At 49.0% G+C, this 18,738-nt stretch overlaps 1 protein-coding gene and 1 long non-coding RNA gene across 3 annotated transcripts in view; one reads left to right on the forward strand and one right to left on the reverse strand.

Annotated features, from left to right (window-relative positions):
• Positions 1-15,586, reverse strand: part of STK11 (serine/threonine kinase 11) — a 63,592-nt gene extending 48,006 nt beyond the window's left edge. For both annotated transcript variants that reach the window (XM_080989063.1, XM_080989064.1), the window contains exon 1: positions 13,847-15,586. In XM_080989063.1, the coding sequence (XP_080845189.1) occupies positions 13,847-14,130 (284 nt within the window). In that variant the 5' untranslated portion in view covers positions 14,131-15,586. The remainder of the gene's footprint in view (positions 1-13,846) is intronic.
• LOC308467557 lies at positions 15,403-16,554 on the forward strand. Its single transcript, XR_013981213.1, has 2 exons — positions 15,403-15,531; positions 15,582-16,554. It is a non-coding gene; the product is annotated as an uncharacterized lncRNA (long non-coding RNA).
• The last annotated feature ends 2,184 nt before the right edge of the window (positions 16,555-18,738 follow it).

Consider the following 18,738-nt stretch of genomic DNA (forward strand, 5'->3'; position numbering starts at 1 on the left):
CTGGCGTGATCAAGAAGCTTCTCCCAGAGAGCCAGAGAGGGACGTTTGTCCCCAGCCACTAATTCAGGTGCGCTGCTCTATTGAACGGCAGAGTACAGGAACTCAGAGCAGATAACTCTTTTCACTTTGAGGGCCACATTTCCTCCCAGAGGCCGCAGAGTGACAGTGGGAGGGGCTAGGGGCAAAGATGGGCGGAGCAAGGTGATGTTTACCTTTGTACAGTAGGCTAGTTGCTACACACATGCCATCCGTCCAAGGAAGCAAGCGGCATGACTGAAGTTCAAGGACCCATTTCCACGCAAAACCACCCTAGGAGGGTGTGAAACAGGGCAGGGGGTGGCTCAAGCAGGGGGTCTCCCCTAGCCTGACCTGGAGAGATCAGGGCTTGAATCTGGGACTATCAGGGGGTTGGACTAGATGACCCTTGGTGTCTCTTCCAGCTCTACAATTCAATGATCTGTGTATGGCCAATTCCACTATGGTAAAAAGGTAAAGTGACCCCCAACCATTAGGTCCAGTCGCGGAGGACTCTGGGGTTGCGGCGCTCATCTCGCTTTACTGGCCAAGGGAGCCGGCGTACAGCTTCCGGGTCATGTGGCCAGAAGGACTAAGCTGCTTCTGGCGAACCAGAGCAGCGCACGGAAATGCCGTTTACCTTCCCGCCGGAGCGGTACCTATTTATCTACTTGCACTCTGAGGTGCTTTCGAACTGCTAGGTTGGCAGGAGCTGGGACAGAGCAACGGGAGCTCACTCCGTCGCAGGGATTCGAACCGCCGACCTTCTGATCGGCAAGTCCTAGGCTCAGTGGTTTAGACCACAGTGCCACCCGCGTCGTATGTACTATGGTACATCACTTAAAAAACAAAATACTTGTGGGCCAGTTAAGGGCACCTACTCAGCAAATCTGTTGTTCTTAAACCCAATCCATCTTGATCAACCGACTAAAACCAATATGGTAGGCCGTGCAAATGAGCCCACAGAAATTTTCACACCCCAGGAGAATTTCCACTGTTATCTCTCATCACTGACAGCCATCCTGCAAAACCACAGAACTGTAGAGTTGGAAAGGGACCACAAGCGTCATCTAGTTCAGCCTCCTGAAATGAAGGAAACTTTTGCCCCATGTGGGGCTCGAACCCACAACCTCGTTATTAAGAGTCTTGTGCTCTACAGGGCTGAGCTATCCCAGGAACGATGGGGGTGGGTGGGAATCCTTTCCAGATTGCAAAAGTTTCCTTAACAGCTGCCTGGAGATCTTGTTCACCATGGGAGAGCCATTAAGGCTGGGCCACTGTAAACACACACACAGTGAAGTCACACATCCACATTCCCAAGAGCGCCCTGGGAAGCAGGACTGACTGCTAAACCACTTTGGAAATTGTAGCTCCATGAGGTGGCTAGGGGTCTGCTAACAACACTCAGCATCTTTAACAAACCACAGCTCCCAGGATTGTTTAAAGCGACAAGACACTGTTTAAAATGCACAGTGTAAAAGGGGACCTAGGATAGAAACAGAATACCATATGGCAATGACCCCCAAAAGAGGAATTCTGCACTGCTGTGCTTTATGCTTTGGAACGTAACGGCTATTTGCACACAGCTTAAGACATTAAAAATATATATATTAAGCCCTTTAGAAAAATGCTCAAACGTAAACAAATAAGCCTCTCTCCTAATACTCTGGGATACCCAAGGAAGCTGAACAGACAAAAGTAACTCCTCCCTCACAGAGCACATGGTCAAATGATGACATTGCCATGAGAGGCAGCGAGGGCCAATGACTCTGAAGGCTTTAAATGGAGATGAGACCAATTCAAACGAGGAAGCTGCTGTGAATTGCACAGGCTACTGTGAGAACAGGATGCTAGAGTAGATGCTAGCTCCACCCTCCTGGCCTGATCCAGCAGCCGGACCATAGCTGTCAACTTTCAGATTTGAAAATAAGGGATCAGCAGCCTCACCTGTCCCAGGGACAGTCTACGGGATATCTAACACTCCAGGATAGCAGCGGGAAACGGCGCTGGAATAAGGGAATTTCCTGCAAAAAAAGGGAAGGCTGACAGCTATGAGCCAGACCCTTTCAATGTTCTTAACTGCTAACATCCAATACCGAGATGAAGGTCTACTAGGCTTGTGTGTTGAGCACGCTGCTTTATGGAAGTGAGTCATGGGCAACTTACACCCACCAGGAGAGATGCCTCAAGGCCTTCCGCATGTGCTGTGTCAGGAAGATTTGGGGTATCTTATGGTGACAGCAGTCACGAAATTAAAAGGCGCCTGCTTCTTGGGAGAAAAGCGATGACAAACCTAGACAGCATCTTAAAAAGCACAGACATCACCTTGCCGACAAAGGTCCGTATAGTTAAAGCTCTGGTTTTCCCAGTAGTGATGTATGGAAGTGAGAGCTGGACCCTAAAGAAGGCTGATCGCCGAAGCATGGATGCTTTTGAATTCTGGTGCTGGAGGAGACTCTTGAGAGTCCCATGGACTGCGAGAAGATCAAACCTCTCCATTCTGAAGGAAATCAGCCCTGAGTGCTCACTGGAAGGACAGATCCTGAAGACTTTGGCCACCTCATGAGAAGAGAAGACTCCCTGGAAAAGACCCTGATGCTGGGAAAGATGGAGGGCGCAAGGAGAAGGGGACGACAGAGGACGAGATGGTGGGACAGTGTTCTCGAAGCTACCAGCATGAATTTGACTAAACTGCGGGAGGCAGTGGAAGACAGGAGGGCCTGGCGTGCTCAGGTCCATGGGGTCACAAAGAGTCGGACCCGACTAAGCAACAACAACATGTCAGGACAGAATTCCACACAAAGATGTGTTCTCCTGAGCCCACATTCCCCATACGTTCCCACTCCTGTCTCAGCGACGTCACGTCCACAGAATGGAAGATGGCAGGATCCCCCAAGGACATGCTCTATGCTACGGGGAGCTGACCTCTGGCCCCAGGCCCACTGGCAGACGTCTGCAAACGTGGCATGAAACTGGCAACGCCAACCCTGCCATGGGGGAAAACCTTACAGACGACCACAGTGCCTGGAGATAGGAGTCGGTTTGTACATCCACAGCAGTGACCAGAGGAGAAATGACCGCTAGGAATAATAATAATAATAATAATAATAATAATAATAATAATAATAATAATAATTTATTATTTGTACCCCACCCATCTGGCTGGGTTTCCCCAGCCACTCTGGGCGGCTTCCACAGAGACCAAAAATGCACTAAGATGTCACACATTAAAAACTTCCCTGAACAGGGCTGCCTTAAGATGTCTTCTGAATGTCAGGTAGTTGTTTATCGCTTTGACATCTGACGGGAGGGCGTTCCACAGGGCGGGCGCCACCAACGAGAAGGCCCTCTGCCTGGTTCCCTGTAGCTTTGCTTCTCGCAATGAGGGAACCACCAGAAGGCCCTTGGTGCTGGACCTCAGCGTCCGGGCAGAACGATGGGGGTGGAGACGCTCCTTCAGGTATACGGGAGTATTCCAGTGTTGCCTTCAAGCTGGTCTTAGCCAAGTTTGACTGGGGTGGATGCGAGCAGGGGAAAGAGAAGGGGAACGGAAAGAATGAAAGCTTGCCTTATGCTGAGCTGCAAAGCCCGACCTCAGAGGAACTAGGCGCACCAGAGCTAAAAAGGAACTGGAAAGGCAGTGGATGCCCAGGAAGAGCTTCTCGCAACAGAGCAAAGGCCACAGCTGTTGCTTACAGTGCCGCAAGATGGGCCGCAACAGATGCAGGGGCCTAAACTTAGCAAGGGACTCTCATCAGTTCTTCCACCTTCACTGGGAACTCTGCATTCTGCTTACAGGGGTAGAAGACACGCTGCCCTCCAGGTGATCTCAGACTCCAACTCCCATCAGCCCCGGGAGCCACCTGGGTCAAAGGTCAGGGGTGATGGGAATTTTCGTTCAACAACCTTTGGAAGGAACAGCCACTCCGGTTGCCCGCGGCTTAACCCCTGTCAAGGAAGGGCAGGGACTACTTGCTTGTCCGCAATTTCCTAAAGCTGTTTTGTTTTTGTTTCTTTACGTTGAGAAGCTTTTCCAGCTGGCTGACAAGCACTCCCATTTCAGGTGTTGGAATCGCGGAATTGTAGAGTCAGAAACAGACAAAATGTGTCATCTAGTCCAACCCCCTGCGAAGTTCATGCTGTGTCACTATTAAACTCACATTCACCCGGTGCTATACCAGCTGCACTGGCTCCCGGTGGAGTATAGGATCAGGTTTAAGGTGCTGGTTTTAACCTTCAAAGACCTATACAGCCTAGGACCCTCGTACCTACGGGACCGCCTCTCCTGGTATGTCCCACAGAGGAACTTCAAACAAAAACATCTTGAAGGTCCCAGGCCACAGAGAGGTTAGGCTGGCCTCAACCAGAGCCAGGGCTTTTTCGGCTGTGGCTCCGATCTGGTGGAACGCTCTGTCACAAGAGACCAGGGCCCTGCGGGACTTGACATCTTTCCGCAGGTCCTGCAAGACGGAGCTGTTCCACCAGGCCTTTGCCCAGGGCACAGCCTGACTCCCTCCTTTGGCAATCCTCACAGAACTTCTAGCCCAATGGTTGCCATTAATTTGATTGGAATTAATTTTATAATGAAATGATTTTAGAGTGTTTTATCGTTTTATTGTTGTTAGCCGCTCTGAGCCCGGCTTCAGCTGGGGAGGGTGGGATATAAATAAAATTTATTATTTATTATAATTATACCCGGTTCTCCTTGCACTGCCTGCAACTTTATTTCTGCTGTTTTTAAGGATGTGTCTGCAAATCTCCCTGGGACGATATACGTGGAAGGTGATGTCACAAATTAATAAATAACAAGCGGCAGAGTCTTAAACGGAGGCACTGACTTCACGGGCAAAAGCCCGGAGGTAATTGTCGGGGTAGCTGCCTGCCAGGCTTAGTCATGTAAGCCCTGGCAAGGGAGCAGGCAGAATCACAAAATCACAGCATTGCAGAGTTGGAAGGGACCCTAAGGGTCATGTAGTCCAAACCCCCTGCAATGCAGGGATCTTTTGCCCAATGTGGGGCTCGAACCCACAACCCTGAAAATACAGATTCTCACGCTCCACCGACTGAGCAAGGCAAAAAAAGAGAAGAGTTATGGAGGAGGGTACTTGAAAAGCACACAGCTCAGAAATAACACAACACACGCAAACAAAATGGGGACTTTAACCTTGCAGGCGTTTCCATTCTCTGTTGTGAAACTTAACACACGCAACTTATACAGGGTGAGTCTTTTAAAAGAGGCCCCCTGGAACATGTGTATTCTATATCCACGGGGCTCTTTAAAGGACTCACCCTGTATTTCTAAGCCTTATAACTTTGCCAAAGGAAGCTGTGGGCTCTAGAATTATCCAGAAGAGGATAAATGACCCTGGACGGTTATGTCCAGTCAAAGGTGACTATGGGGTTGCGGCGCTCATCTCGCTTTCAGGCCGAAGGAGCTGGAGTCTGTCCGCAGACAGCTTTCCGGGTCATGTGGCCAGCAGGACTAAACTGCTTCTGGCGCAATGGGACACCGTGACGAAGCCAGAGCGCACGGAGACACCATTTACCTTCCCGCCGCAGCGGTACCTATTTATCTACTTGCGCCGGCATGCTTTCGAACTGCTAGGTTGGCAGGAGCTGGGACAGAGCAACAGGAGCTCACCACCGTTGGGCGGATTCGAACCGCCAACCTTCCAATCGGCAAGCCCAAGAGGCTTAGTGGCTTAGGCCACAGCACCACTCGCAGCCCTAGAAGGGGATAATGCTCTATATGGAAACTTTCATTGTCAACAGCTAGGGTGAAGCTCTTCTGTATTTAAGCTGGTATATCCAGAACGCTGGAGGCAGTGGGAAGAGGGTGCAGGATCCACAAAAGGAGAACTATGCACAGTAATCTGACATCAGAAACGGCACATTATCCAGAAACCAGAACACGAACATTTCAGTCCACCAGGTCACTCTGTTCCTGATCTTATCTGAAGGCATCCACCTGAGAACAAGAGAACTTTGGCATAAGGGTGCTGAATCAAAACTTCTATTTTCCCCCATTTGTGTCAGAAAAAAGACAATGGCTTTCTGCCTTGCTATGAAGGTTAATTTACTTAGCAATACTACTCAGGATGCATTATTACCTATGACTGCTGTTGCAAAAGGCCGTTTTGCCTCTATTTATGCTCTAACTGAACTGCCACAGAGTGTACCTTTTGCATTCCATTGCCAGCTAACTCCAACCTTTACACTAGTGTTAGAAACGCAGGTATATAAGCTATTCTCTGCATGCTCCTTGAATTGAGATGAAGTTTGCTTCAATCTTTTTCTACTAGCCTAATGTCTATCACTGGTTGGACAGTGTTCTCGAAGCTACGAACATGAGTCTGACCAAACTGCGGGAGGCAGTGGAAGACAGGAGGGCCTGGCGTGCTCTGGTCCAGGGGGTCATGAAGAGTCGGACACGACTAAACGACTAAACAACAACAACAACTATCACTTAAAATTATGGTTGCCTTTTTATGTAGAAAAGCGATCACCAGTAAATCATCAGTGAATGTCTCGAGCCTAACTACTCTGACCGTGGTGACTTTCACTGGTTGCATTTTTGTTCTAAAAATATGAAGAGTACGTAGCAGAAAGTGGTGTAAATAATGGGGTCAGCTCTGTCAAGCAATGAACACTTAATACAAAACCTTATGCAGAATGCTTTGGTTTAAGAACGGACTTCCGGAACGGATTAACTTCGTAAACCAAGGTATCACTATACATACCACCCTATACTAGGGTTGCCGTATTTCAAAAAGTGAAAATCTGTACACAATTCGCTTTGCCCAAATTTGTCCAGCTTTTTCAAAAGAAATTGAAGCGATGACCGGGAGATTAGATGTACGGCAACCCCTATCCCTGCATGTCTCAGGGCAGGATAAAATCAGAATATAAAACCACATGTAAAGCATGTGTGAACACCTGCATATCATCCCTAATGCTTTTGGCCTGTTTCATGTGAAGGAGAGAGATCCCTGGAACTAAACTTGCCTGGGAGGGAGATACAGCCCCAGGATGTGATGAAATGGCAACCTGTCTCTCCTTCCTTTTAAACTGCATTTGCACAGAGGGACATTCTGAGTAAATAGCACTTGCAAAGAGACACAAGATTTACCCACCCGGGAAGAATGGCAGATGAAGTTGATGGACTATATGGAATTGGCGGAAATGACTGGCAGAATCCGAGACCAGGGAGAAGAGTCGGTGGAAGAAGATTGGAAAAAGTTTAAAGACTATTTACAGAAATATTGTAAAATCAATGATTGTTAGAAAAATGTTGGAATGAAGTTATATGGCTTCAGCAGAAATGTTATAAGGAATTAAGTATAAATAGATTAATAGAGAATTAAAGGGGAAAATAAGGTCAAAATGTGTTAAGATAATTATAGGATAGAAAGCAGAGGAAGATGGAAAGGAATTGCTAAAACAACTAATAGAAGTGGAATACAAAAAGGGAGGTGTGAGGAGGTCATGGAAACAAGTGAATGAAAGATTGAAACTATTTGATGTGTTTTAAATTGCTTTTGTTTTGTTTTCTTAGTTTAAATTGTTTTTGTTAGTTTAGTGTTAGGTATTGTTTTTGTATTGTATTGTTTATTTTCTTTTTCTATGTAATGTCTAATTTGTTGGAAAGTAATAAATATTTAAAAAAAAAAAAAAGCACTTGCAAAGAGAGGCGAGAGAGAAGAGGGGCGGCAATGGAGGACCACAGCATGCTTGGAGTTCGATTCCCATCAGCGCAGAGGGGCTGATGTGATGAGAGCTTCGGCTGAAACATCAGGAAGGCCTCAGGTCGGCACAGAACCGCCTTCTCAGCCTCCTGCACAGATGGAACCTCAAAAGGCGATGCGGATAAGCTGGTTTTTTGGGGGTGGTTTCAATTCTCCCCCCCCCCCCCCCCCAGATCTCATTTCTCCAGAAGCGAAAAGAAAACCTGGTTCTGAAGGCCTGTCTGAAGAAGCAATGATAGAGCGAAGCTGATTCACTGGCGGCAGCACTCACAGCCCCCACCCCCCATGAGCCAGGCGCAAAAAGATGGACAAGGCAGGCGAACGTCTCCATCTAGGCGTCTATCCAAGATTGCCTAAAGAGGCAGAAAAACCCCACGGGGGTTGACGCTCAGCAGATGCTGGAACAAGCTGGGTGGGTGCTGGCTTTTAAAGAGGAAACCAGCTTGTTTTGGGGGGCAGGGGTTGGCAGTGTGGCAGTATTTTCAGATACCCATACCTGGGTTCTTTTTTTGGGGTGGGCTATTGATAAGGTTAAACCACAGAGCCTAAGACTTGCCAATCAGAAGGTCGGCGGTTCGAATCCCTGCGTGGGGGTGAGCTCCCGTTGCTCAGCCCCTGCTCCTGCCAACCTAGCAGTTCGAAAGCACACCAGCGCAAGTAGATAAGTAGGTACCGCTCCGGCGGGAAGGTAAACGGTGTTTCCGTGCGCTGCTCTGGTTCGCCAGAAGCGGCTTAGTCCTGCTGGCCACATGACCCGGAAGCTGAACGCCGGCTCCCTTGGCCAATAAAGCGAGATGAGCACCGCAACCCCAGAGTCGGCCACGACTGAACTTAATGGTGAGGGGTCCCTTTAAAAGGCCTGGGAGAACTGCGGGGGCACATGGAGGAAGGAAAGTGAAGGCAGGCAGGTGAGGATGCACCAGCCCAGGGTGAGGGGGGAGATACTAGCTGGATCAGACTCCCCCAGTAATATTTAACTGCAGAACTGACACAGAAATGCAGGGAACTGTCTTATCTTATACCAAGTCAGACCAGTTGCTCCGTCTAGTTCAGTGCTGTCTACACCAGGGTTTTCTAAACTTGCGTCTCTACCCGCTTTTGTACTACAACTCCCATCATCCCTAGCTGTCAGGGCCAGAGGTCGTGGATGATGGGAATTGTAGTCCAAAAGGTCACAAAAAGTGCACTGTTTACCAACCCCCTCTGTTAATTCCTATGATGACCCTGTAAGGTAAGTTAAGAGGCTGTGACTGGCTCCAAGGTCACTCCGTGAGATTCCTGACGGAGTGGGGATTTGAACCTTGATCTCCCAGGTCCTGGTCCAACAATCTAACTACTACACCCCAATGGCTTCCTAGAGTCATTCTGCTATGGGGCAGCTCTATAAATTAAGTAGGCAAATCAAAACAGTGGTACCTCCGGTTACCGACGGGATCCGTTCCGGAGCTCTGGTCGGATCCCGAGGTTTCTGCAACCGGAGGTGCCTGTTCTGCGCATGTGCGCGCCGTGTGTTTCTGTGCATGCTCGAGCGGCGAAACCCGGAAAAATACTTCCGGGTTTGTTGCTTTCACAACCCAAAGTTTATGTTACCCGAGGGTAACGTAAGCCGAGGTTCTACTGTATGGGAAAAGGAAAAATGTAACTTTCAGAAGTATCTGAAATATTTTCCTTGAAGCTTGCATTTCTTTTAGTCTGGATCTTTTTTATGTACCGGTAATCTTTTAACATGTTTGTGATGTTTTTCTTTAAAATACAAAGTGTTATTGAAATGAATAATAAAAAATAGATTCCACAGCAAAAAAGAAAAGGAAGGTGCCTAGACATTCCACTGTGGCGACCGTAACCCAGGTTTAAGGTGCCATTTGGCAATTAGCTTACACACCTGAGTTTCTAACATTGCTAGCAACGTCTGAAGGGCCACAGGCGCCTGAGGAAACATGGGTTGCCTCTACTGGCTGTGAAGTGCTGGGCCCAGGCAAGCCTCAACAGCATTGCACTGTTTTCCTAGGCTGGCAAGGACATGGCAGGGCTTGTTGTATCACAGTATTTTAATATTCTTTTGGAAGCCGCCCAGAATGGCTGGGGAAACCTAGCCAGATGGGCGGGGTATAAATAATAAATTATTATTATTATTATTATTATTGTTCGCCAGCAGGTCCCAGGGCAGGTTACAACAATTTAAAAACCAGTGTGAAACACAGGCAGAACAGGCTACAGGTACAAGCATAGGGTGCATCCTGGAAAAGGACACCTGAGGTGTCAAAGGCCAGGGTAAAGAGGTGCCCCATCAGTCTTTGCTGAAAGCTGTTCAGTGAAGGTGACAGGTGCAGCTTTGTGGGGAAGGAGTTCCACACCTCAGCCTGCACAACTGAGGTTATCCTGGTTGCATTTCCTGGATTCGGAGGACAGGGGCCTGTCAGGGCTAGTCTAGAGTCCCAGGCAAGCCGATCCCTAAACCCAGAGCTGCAGCAGCTGCTCACTTAGCTCAGATGTAAGTTGCTGGGAGGGACGCAGGGTGGCACTGTGGGTTAAACCACAGAGCCTAGGACTTGCCGATCGGAAGGTCGGAGGTTCGAATCCCCGCAACGGGGTGAGCTCCCGTCGCTCGGTCCCTGCTCCTGCCAACCTAGCAGTTCGAAAGCACGTCAAAGTGCAAGTAGATAAATAGGTACCGCTCCGGCGGGAAGGGAAACGGTGTTTCCGTGCGCTGCTCTGGTTCGCCAGAAGCGGCTTAGTCCTGCTGGCCACATGACCCGGAAGCTGTACGCCGGCTCCCTCGGCCAGTAAAGCGAGATGAGCGCCGCAACCCCAGAGTCAGTCACGACTGGACCTAATGGTCAGGGGTCCCTTTACCTAAGTTGTTGGGAGCTAAGGACCTGGGCAAAGGAAGGAAACCACAGCCAGCAAAGCAGGAGGAGGTGCTGCTGGAGTTTACACCTGCACAGCCAATCTAGAGGGTTCATGCTGCCTGGCCAATTACAGAAGCAGATACTGCACAAAGGGAAGAGGCACTCTTTGGCCCTCCAGAAGCTGCTGGAATACAACTCCCATCATGTCCAACCGCTGACTGGGAGTTGTAGTCCCAGAAACATCTGGAGGGCACCCAAGTTAATCACCCTTGTTCTTGAGGATACCGGCCCAATACTACTGGGGAGAAACTGCTGCCCAGGAGACCACTTTGAACAACCCACGAGCACGACAATATCCAACCACGCAAGATGCCTCCAGAGGTGGCGGTTGCATTTTCTATCGCTTGCAAGCCAGTGGGTTTGTCGAGCTTCAATCTATATTCCAGCTCTCGTTTCTTTCTGCCATTTCTGGTTATTCCCTGGAAGGCGATTCGCTCAAGTGCACCCCACCACTGAAAGGTGCCGGAAAGTGAAGCTGGGGAGACACTGGCGGGGAGATGCCCTTGCAACATCAAAGAGCAAGACTTCCCTGGCCCAGACAAGGCACCAAAAGAAACCTAGAGAGACTCACAAGGGGAGAGGGTGCAGGAGAAGGGCCCACCTAACTGTTTCTGCCCAGGCTGTTGCCCAAGGCACCCTGAGAGGGAATACATAACTGCTCCTCCTGCCTGAGGAAACAACAATCACCACCCAGCAAGTACACATCTGAAGATGGGAGTTGAGCCAGCCAGTGGCAGACCATAATATTTCCAAATCGCCCCAACCCCCTTACCTCCGATGGCTGTCCCGTGGGACCCCCATAGTCAATCCTGGAGCTCCCACTTTTACGACAGAAACGCCAGCAGATGGCTGTTTTCTCTGTTTCACAACCACACGTTTTTCAGATGTACAAACCATTTCCCCTTCGAAGGCCACATAACCTCAGGGGAAAGGGCAATCCGCTGTAGGTCAGAACCAGCAGTGAGAGAGGGGGCTGGGCCTTATGTAGGCATGGCCAAACTTGGCCCCTCCAGCTGTTTTGGGACTACAACTCCCATCATCCGTAGCTAACAGGACCAGTGGTCAGGGATGATGGGAACTGTAGTTCCAAAACAGCCGGAGGGCCAAGTTTGGCCACGCCTGGCCTAATGTGTGCACCCATCCCTTCCTGCCTTTCCGCACCCACTTCTCCCACTTCTTTGCAATTACGCAGAGGGCAGCATGTATCCTCCTAGGCCAGAGGTTCCCAGCGCTTGCTGTAATAAGAACATAACAGCCTTCCTGCTAGATCAGGCCAAGGGGGGGGGGGCATCGAGACCGGCATCCTCTTCTCACATTGGCCAAGCAGATGGCCCCATGGGAAGCCCATAAGCACGACCTAAGCGAGAGAGCAACTCTCCCCACTTCTGAGTTCCAGCAGTGGAAAATTCCCTCCAATGGGGAAGGCAAAACACAGCCACCGGACAAAACCCATCGACAGCATCCTCCAATCTGTCTAACCCTCTTTCAAAGACATCCAAGTTGGCGGCCACCACTATGTCTTGTGGGAATGAATTCTGCAGTAAAGGTAAAAGGTAAAGGACCCATGGAAAGTCCAAGGGGATTCTGGGGTTGCGGCGCCCATCTCACTTTTCAGGCCGAGGGAGCTGGCGTTTGTCAACAGACAGCTTTCCAGGTCATGTGGCCAGCAGGACTAAACTGCTTCTGGCGTAATGGAACACCGTGATGGAAACCAGAGCACACAGAAACGCCGTTTACCTTCCCGCCACAGCGGTACCTATTTATCTACTTGCACTGGCATGCTTTCTTTTTTTCTTAAATATTTTATTAAGGATTTTCTTGTTTTACAGAAGTGTAGTGCCTCGTATTTTTTTCTTTCCATGTAACATTTTTACAAATCCATTTCATTTGTTGAGGCATTAGGGGGAGAAGGAAAAAAAAGAAAAAGAAAAAAGAAAGGGGGGGTGGAGAGAGGGAAGATGGATAGGGGTGGGGTCGGGTGGTGGTGTTTCTATTATGTTTAATGTATGTAGAGTTTGGTGTCAGCGTTGCTTGTGTTGTTCACTTGTGTTCCTTTGGTGGTGAGAGAGGTTGGGGTTGGCCTAGGGTGTGATTGTTTGCTTGTGATTGGCTGTGGTGATCTTTGTTTTCGTGTGTGAGTGAGGTGGGTGGGTGTTTTGGATCAGGTTAGCCATATTGATTTGTATGCTGTTGGTGGATTATTGTCATTGTCCTGTTGGGCTGTGTATGTGATAAAGGGGAGCCATACCGGGGTGAAGGCGTCTTCTTCTGTTTGTCCCCGTGTCAGTTTCAGTTTATTAGTTAATTTTTCTAGTAGTGCTGTTTCCCATACTATTTGGTACCATTGGTCCATGCTTACTCCTGACAGGTCTCTCACTGGCATGCTTTCAAACTGCAAGGTTGGCAGGAGCCGGGACAGAGCAATGGGAGCTCACTCTGTTGCGGTGATTCGAATTGCCGACCTTCCGATCGGCAAGCCCAAGAGGCTCAGTGGTTTACACTACAGTGCCACCCGCATCCCTGGTATTTCCGTGCGCTCTAGTTTCCGTCATGGTGTCCCACTGCGCCAGAAGCGGTTTAGTCCTGCTGGTCACATGACCTGGAAAGCTGTCTGTGGACAAACGCCGGCTCCCTCGGCCTGAAAGCGAGATGAGTGTTGCAACCCCAGTCGCCTTTGACTGGACTTAACTGTCCAGGGGTCCTTTACTTTATTCTGCAGTAATGTGCTACGACTCTTGAGAGTCCCACAGACTGAAAGAAGATCAAACCTCTCCATTCTGAAGGAAATCAGCCCTGAGTGCTCACTGGAAGGACAGATCCTGAAGCTGAGACTCCAATACTTTGGCCACCTCATGAGAAGAGAAGATTCCCTGGAAAAGACCCTGATGTTGGGAAAGATGGAGGGCGTAAGGAGAAGGGGACGACAGAGGATGAGATGGTTGGATAGTGTTCTCGAAGCTACCAGCATGAATTTGACTAAACTGCGGGAGGCAGTGGAAGACAGGAGTGCCTGGCGTGCTCTGGTCCAGGGGGTCACGAAGAGTCGGACACGACTAAACGGCTAAACAACAACAACAACGTGCTACGAAGACACAACTACACTCAATTTTTGTAGGTATGGGCCTACCCTCACCCCCAAACCCTCTCCCACCCCCCAAAAAAACCCCCAACACTTACTTTTTAACATTGGCCTCCCCGTTGGGGATCCTCCGCAGCTTCTTCTTCTTCAGGATCTTGACTGCTCTCCTACAGAGGGTTTCGGAGTCCAGCATCTCCTTGACCTTGCCGTAGGATCCTTCCCCAAGCAGGTCTCCCATCAGGTACTTGCCTATGAGCTTTGCCCTTTTCCGGCGGGGCTGGTAGATCACTTCCGTAGAGTCTATGCGGTGGATGAAAGTATCCATGCCCACCGAGATCAGTTCGCTTTCGACAAACATCCCCAGCTGCTGGGAGTCCTCCATCGCGAATCGAAATGACCCAAGCCTGTTTGCGTTCTACGACGACGACAAGTGTGTGTGTGCGTGCCAAAGGTTTAAAAATCCACTTTCCTGGTGTATCAGATGCTCCCTTTTTACTCCCAATTTTTTGGGGGTGGGGAAGAAGGATGTTCAGCGGAGGTAAATCGAGAATTCCCAAAAAGATTGTACAAACGTTTTAACTTACAAATGAAAAATAAAAGCCTATGAGAACTTTTCTCTCGAGCCCACGAGGGCCCTACAGAGATCCAGCACCTCGTTCCAATACTTATAGAGCTTCTCTTAAACAATGTGGATGGGGGAAAGCAACAAAGTTGATTTACAGTCAGCTTTAACTTCTTCTTGAAAAAAAAATCTCGTTTTTGCTGCTCCAAGTCTTTCACATCAGGTAATGTTCTCCTGAGGAAGTCCAAGGTATTTCCCCCCCTTCCTTGAGGACCTAAGTCATCTTCAAGAATACTTCCTGCGTTTGGAAACAGAAAGCTAGTCTCTCGGAGGGTGTTCCATTGCTAGCAAAGCATGGCAGCTCCTGTTTCCAAACTGTGCGGTGAAGAATCAAGGAGCCCAAACCCACCCCTCGGCTTTGACCACTCTTACCACCCAGGTACGACCTCCGATGAGAGTCCTCTCAGCCGTTCGGCAGCTGGAACCAAGTCTTTTTAAAGGAATTTTCAATACTGATTTCAACTGCTTTTCTTCCGCCCTTGACAAAGGATCGAGGCCTTCCGTGTCTAGTAGGTACTACCAGGGGCATCCTTCAACCACTTGGGGTCGACCTGACACATGATGTGTCACCCCACTGCTTCAGGTATTAAGGTAGGCAGGCAGGCAGGCAGGCAGCTCAAACCCTATTCAAGTCTCCCAGAACCAAGCACCCACAAAAAGAGAGAGAGGAGGGGATGGTGCTTGAGCAAGCTCTCCAGAGGCAAGTTTAAGCTTACACAATTCATCCAGCTTAAGCAACTGTCTTGAAAAAAGAGGGGAGGCCTCTAATCATCCTACTCTTGGGGAACCCCTCTACCTTCAAGCTATTCTGCAGCAACACCAGGCTTTTGAAGGCATCACTCAGAACAGATTGATCCCATTCGTCCCAGACTCCTGACCGATCTTGCTGAGAGTAATTAAGTCCCTTTCTGGACACACACACACCCCCCCCCCCCGTTCTGTTTATGTGGCCTTCCGATCTAAATAAGGAAATGCAATGTGATGTTCACAAGCCCAGAGAGTCAAGAGAAAGTTATCCTTGGCACATGAGTTGGGAAAAGGGGGGGGGGAGGGAATTGGGAGATTTTCCCTTAACAGGTAATTGTACCGTTCCCACAAGAGACCAAGCTGCCTGTCAAACAGGTGGAGAGAATATTAACTTTTTTGGGGGGGTGGGAGAAAGTAGACCCTTTCCTCCCAAATCCCTAATGGGACTCTTCTCTCTTTTGAAGAGCTTCAATAATCCCCAAGAATCTTCCTCTTGACAAGATTGGCACCCACAAAATTAGGGAGTCCTTATCTGGAGCCTTCTCTCTCTACAGGAGAAGGGGTGGAAGGGAAATCTGTAGAATGGGAGATGCCTAGTCTCCCATGCATTCAACCCAGAGGGGGAAAAATGTTAAGGGACAGAAAGTACCTGGTCCCTTCTCAGCCAGAGAGAACTTAAGAGCTAAAAGAAAAACAAGTGCCAATTGGGAGACAGCTATAACAATTACCCCCAAACGGTGGCAATTAATGAGAGCTACTTAAAGGGTGATAGCTCTCTGCAAAGGCAAGTGGGGTGAGGAAGAGAAAATCTGACCCTAACAGAAGGGGCAACAGAAGTGAAAAAATAACACCACCACAAGGGAAGAAGAGGTAAGGGTCTTCCCTTCTCAGAAGAGTTTCTAAATTGGGAGGAAAGGGGAGGGGGAAGAGGGAAGTCGACTAACGGAGGCACCTCTGCTTAATGTAATACTCTTTGACTTAATTCCCCGTCACAATTTCTAACAGGAGGAATCACTAACCCGTCCACAAAAAAAGAGGCAAGAGTCCTTTCAACTCAGGATCACTCCTCCCCAATGAAAAAGGGGGTTCAATTCCTCGTGGGATTCAACTTAAAAATTAGGGTGGTGGAGAATTAGCTTTCCTCAAGAAGGGTCACTGCCTGTCATCCAAGAGTTCTCTACAACTTCTTCCCCAATCTTCTTTTAAGAATGGGGTGGGGGAAAATAAATGTCACCCCCCAAAAAAAAGAAAGAAAGAAAAAGAAAGGGTTGGGAATGGAGATTAACTAATGGACTTTCACTAATAAAAACTGGGGAAGAAACTTTCCTCCTTAAGGGGAAGAAGGGCCCTGAATTGCCAGAGGAGTCAATTAACAGAACTCCTATCAGTCAATTTGCCTTCCCTAAATGACAGGCAACCGAACTCCACCCCACAAAACCCCAACACCAAGTGTGTGTCTATATATAGACGCACACACTTTTCCCTATTTAAATAAAAAATATAAATTATATAAAAATAGCTTATTCCACCCCCCTCCCGTCCACAGACACACAGACCCTCCCCCCTCCGCCTTTTCCCCCCTGCAAGGAGAGCACCCCCCCCTCACACACACACACACGGCTTAAAATGAATATGGGGAGTCTGCTGTTTATGAGGGGGCGCCTTCCCCACCCCCCCAAGGAAAAAAACCACTAGGCCCAAGCCCTGCGCTCAAGTAGCAGGGGGGGTGAGTCAGAGTCCTTCTGGGACCCCTCCCCCCTCGAGCCTGACGGGGGATAGGTGGGGGGGTTGGGGGGGCTCTGCCGCTCCCCAAGGGGCGGCTATGTGGGGGGCTGGCTGGCCGGCTGCTCCCCTCCCCTGACTACGTCAAAGCCGCCTCGCCCCTCTCCTTGCCTTCCTGCCGCCGCAGCTAACACGCCGCCGCCATTTTGTTTACCTCCCCCCTCCTCCTCCGAGCATGCGCAGTCCGCGCGCTCTAGTACTGGCTAAAAAACCCCCGAAGAGGACGCCCCGCCCCACCGCGGCGTCTTCTACGCTATCATAGGTCACTTCCCCTCGTCGTTCTCGCCCGATTGGCTAAGCGGCCTCCGCCTCGCCTCGCGGGAGGTGGAAGAGACGGTCGCTGATTGGGTGGTCGGGGGCGCGGGGCGGAGGGCGCGGGGTTGCCATGGGGACGCGTAAGGGGAGGCCGGCTTGGGCCTGCTCGACGCTTACGCGCGGCGGCGCCAGCCAATGGGGTTCGACCCGCCTGACGCTGCTGGACTACAACTCCCACAATCCCCGGCACGGCGCTTAGTCTGGCCGGGGCTGATGGGAGTTGTAGTTCAAGATGTCTGAGGGGAAGAAAAGGGGAAGAAAAGGACACGGTTGGATAGGAGCCAATTCCTAGGGGCCACGGCCCCCCCCACAATAAAATATTTGAGGGGGGCCTATGGCCCCCACAAAGTTGACGGCCATTCCCATTCAAATGCCGTGTGTGGATCAATAATGTGGGGCAAGGCTTACCAGGGTGTCCCCACCCCCCAATATTTTATTCAAGTTGGCACCCCTGAATGGTTGGCATCAGTCTGTCTGTTTAGGGAAGCTTTTAATGGTTGTTGGTTTTTTTAAACTTTTATTTTGCTTTAAAGAGGTACATATAAATATAGACAACCAAAATTACAAAGGAAAATTCCTTAATAGTAATGAAAAAAAACTAAAAAAAAACTACAAAAAATATCGAAGTACATGGCACAGAACATAAGCAACTATGGGGAAGGTAAAAGAAAAGGAAAAAAAAAGTAAAAGGAAGATGAGCCAAAGCAAGAAAGCTCATCTATTGTACACTTGCGTCAAGCTAACAACAGATCATTATTCATATCAAAAATGTTTGATGTATTACTGTATTTTAATATTTGGTAGGAAGCCGCCCAGAGTGGCTGGGGAAGCCCAGCCAGATGGGCGGGGTATAAATAATAAATTATTATTATTATTATTATTATTATTATTATTATCAAGAGACAATGCAGGAATGCGCCATTGGGAGTGAAGTCAAACTACTTTGGACTGCAGCGGCGAATTATTGGTCTTTCAAAATTTCAGCAGCGCCTTGCGCGGTGGCAAAATTCAGTGTCCTCTCTCACTTATTGTTCTCGTTCACTACATTATAGTTTAAAAATGCTCCTTTACAAAGCTATTGCACTACCATGTTTACTGAACACTTGTGAAATGTGGGCCACTTATAAACACCATCTCCAACTCCTCGAAATCCAACTCCGTCAACGGTGTCTCCGAAATATTTTACACATCGCTTGGGAAGAAAGGTGAACTAATGCCAGTGTATTGGAAGAAGCAAAGATCACCAATGTCGAAGTGATGATTCTTCAACATCAGCTTTGTTGGACTGGTCATGATGTTCAGATGCCTGATTATCGTCTTCCAAAACAACTGCTCTACTCCGAACTTAAAAATGGAAAGCTTAATGCTGGTGGTCAACAAAAGAGGTTCAAAGACTCTCTCTCAAGGGAAATCTTTAAAAATGTAGTATAAACACCGGAGGCGTCAAAAGAAACTTGATCAGACTCCTGCCACCTTAGCAGCTGAGACCTTGGTGCTTGCGGCAGGACAGAGGTCAGTTCAGGT

This window comes from Podarcis pityusensis (genome assembly GCF_964106645.2).
Source record: "Podarcis pityusensis genome assembly, chromosome: 18".
NCBI lineage: Eukaryota > Metazoa > Chordata > Lepidosauria > Squamata > Lacertidae > Podarcis > Podarcis pityusensis.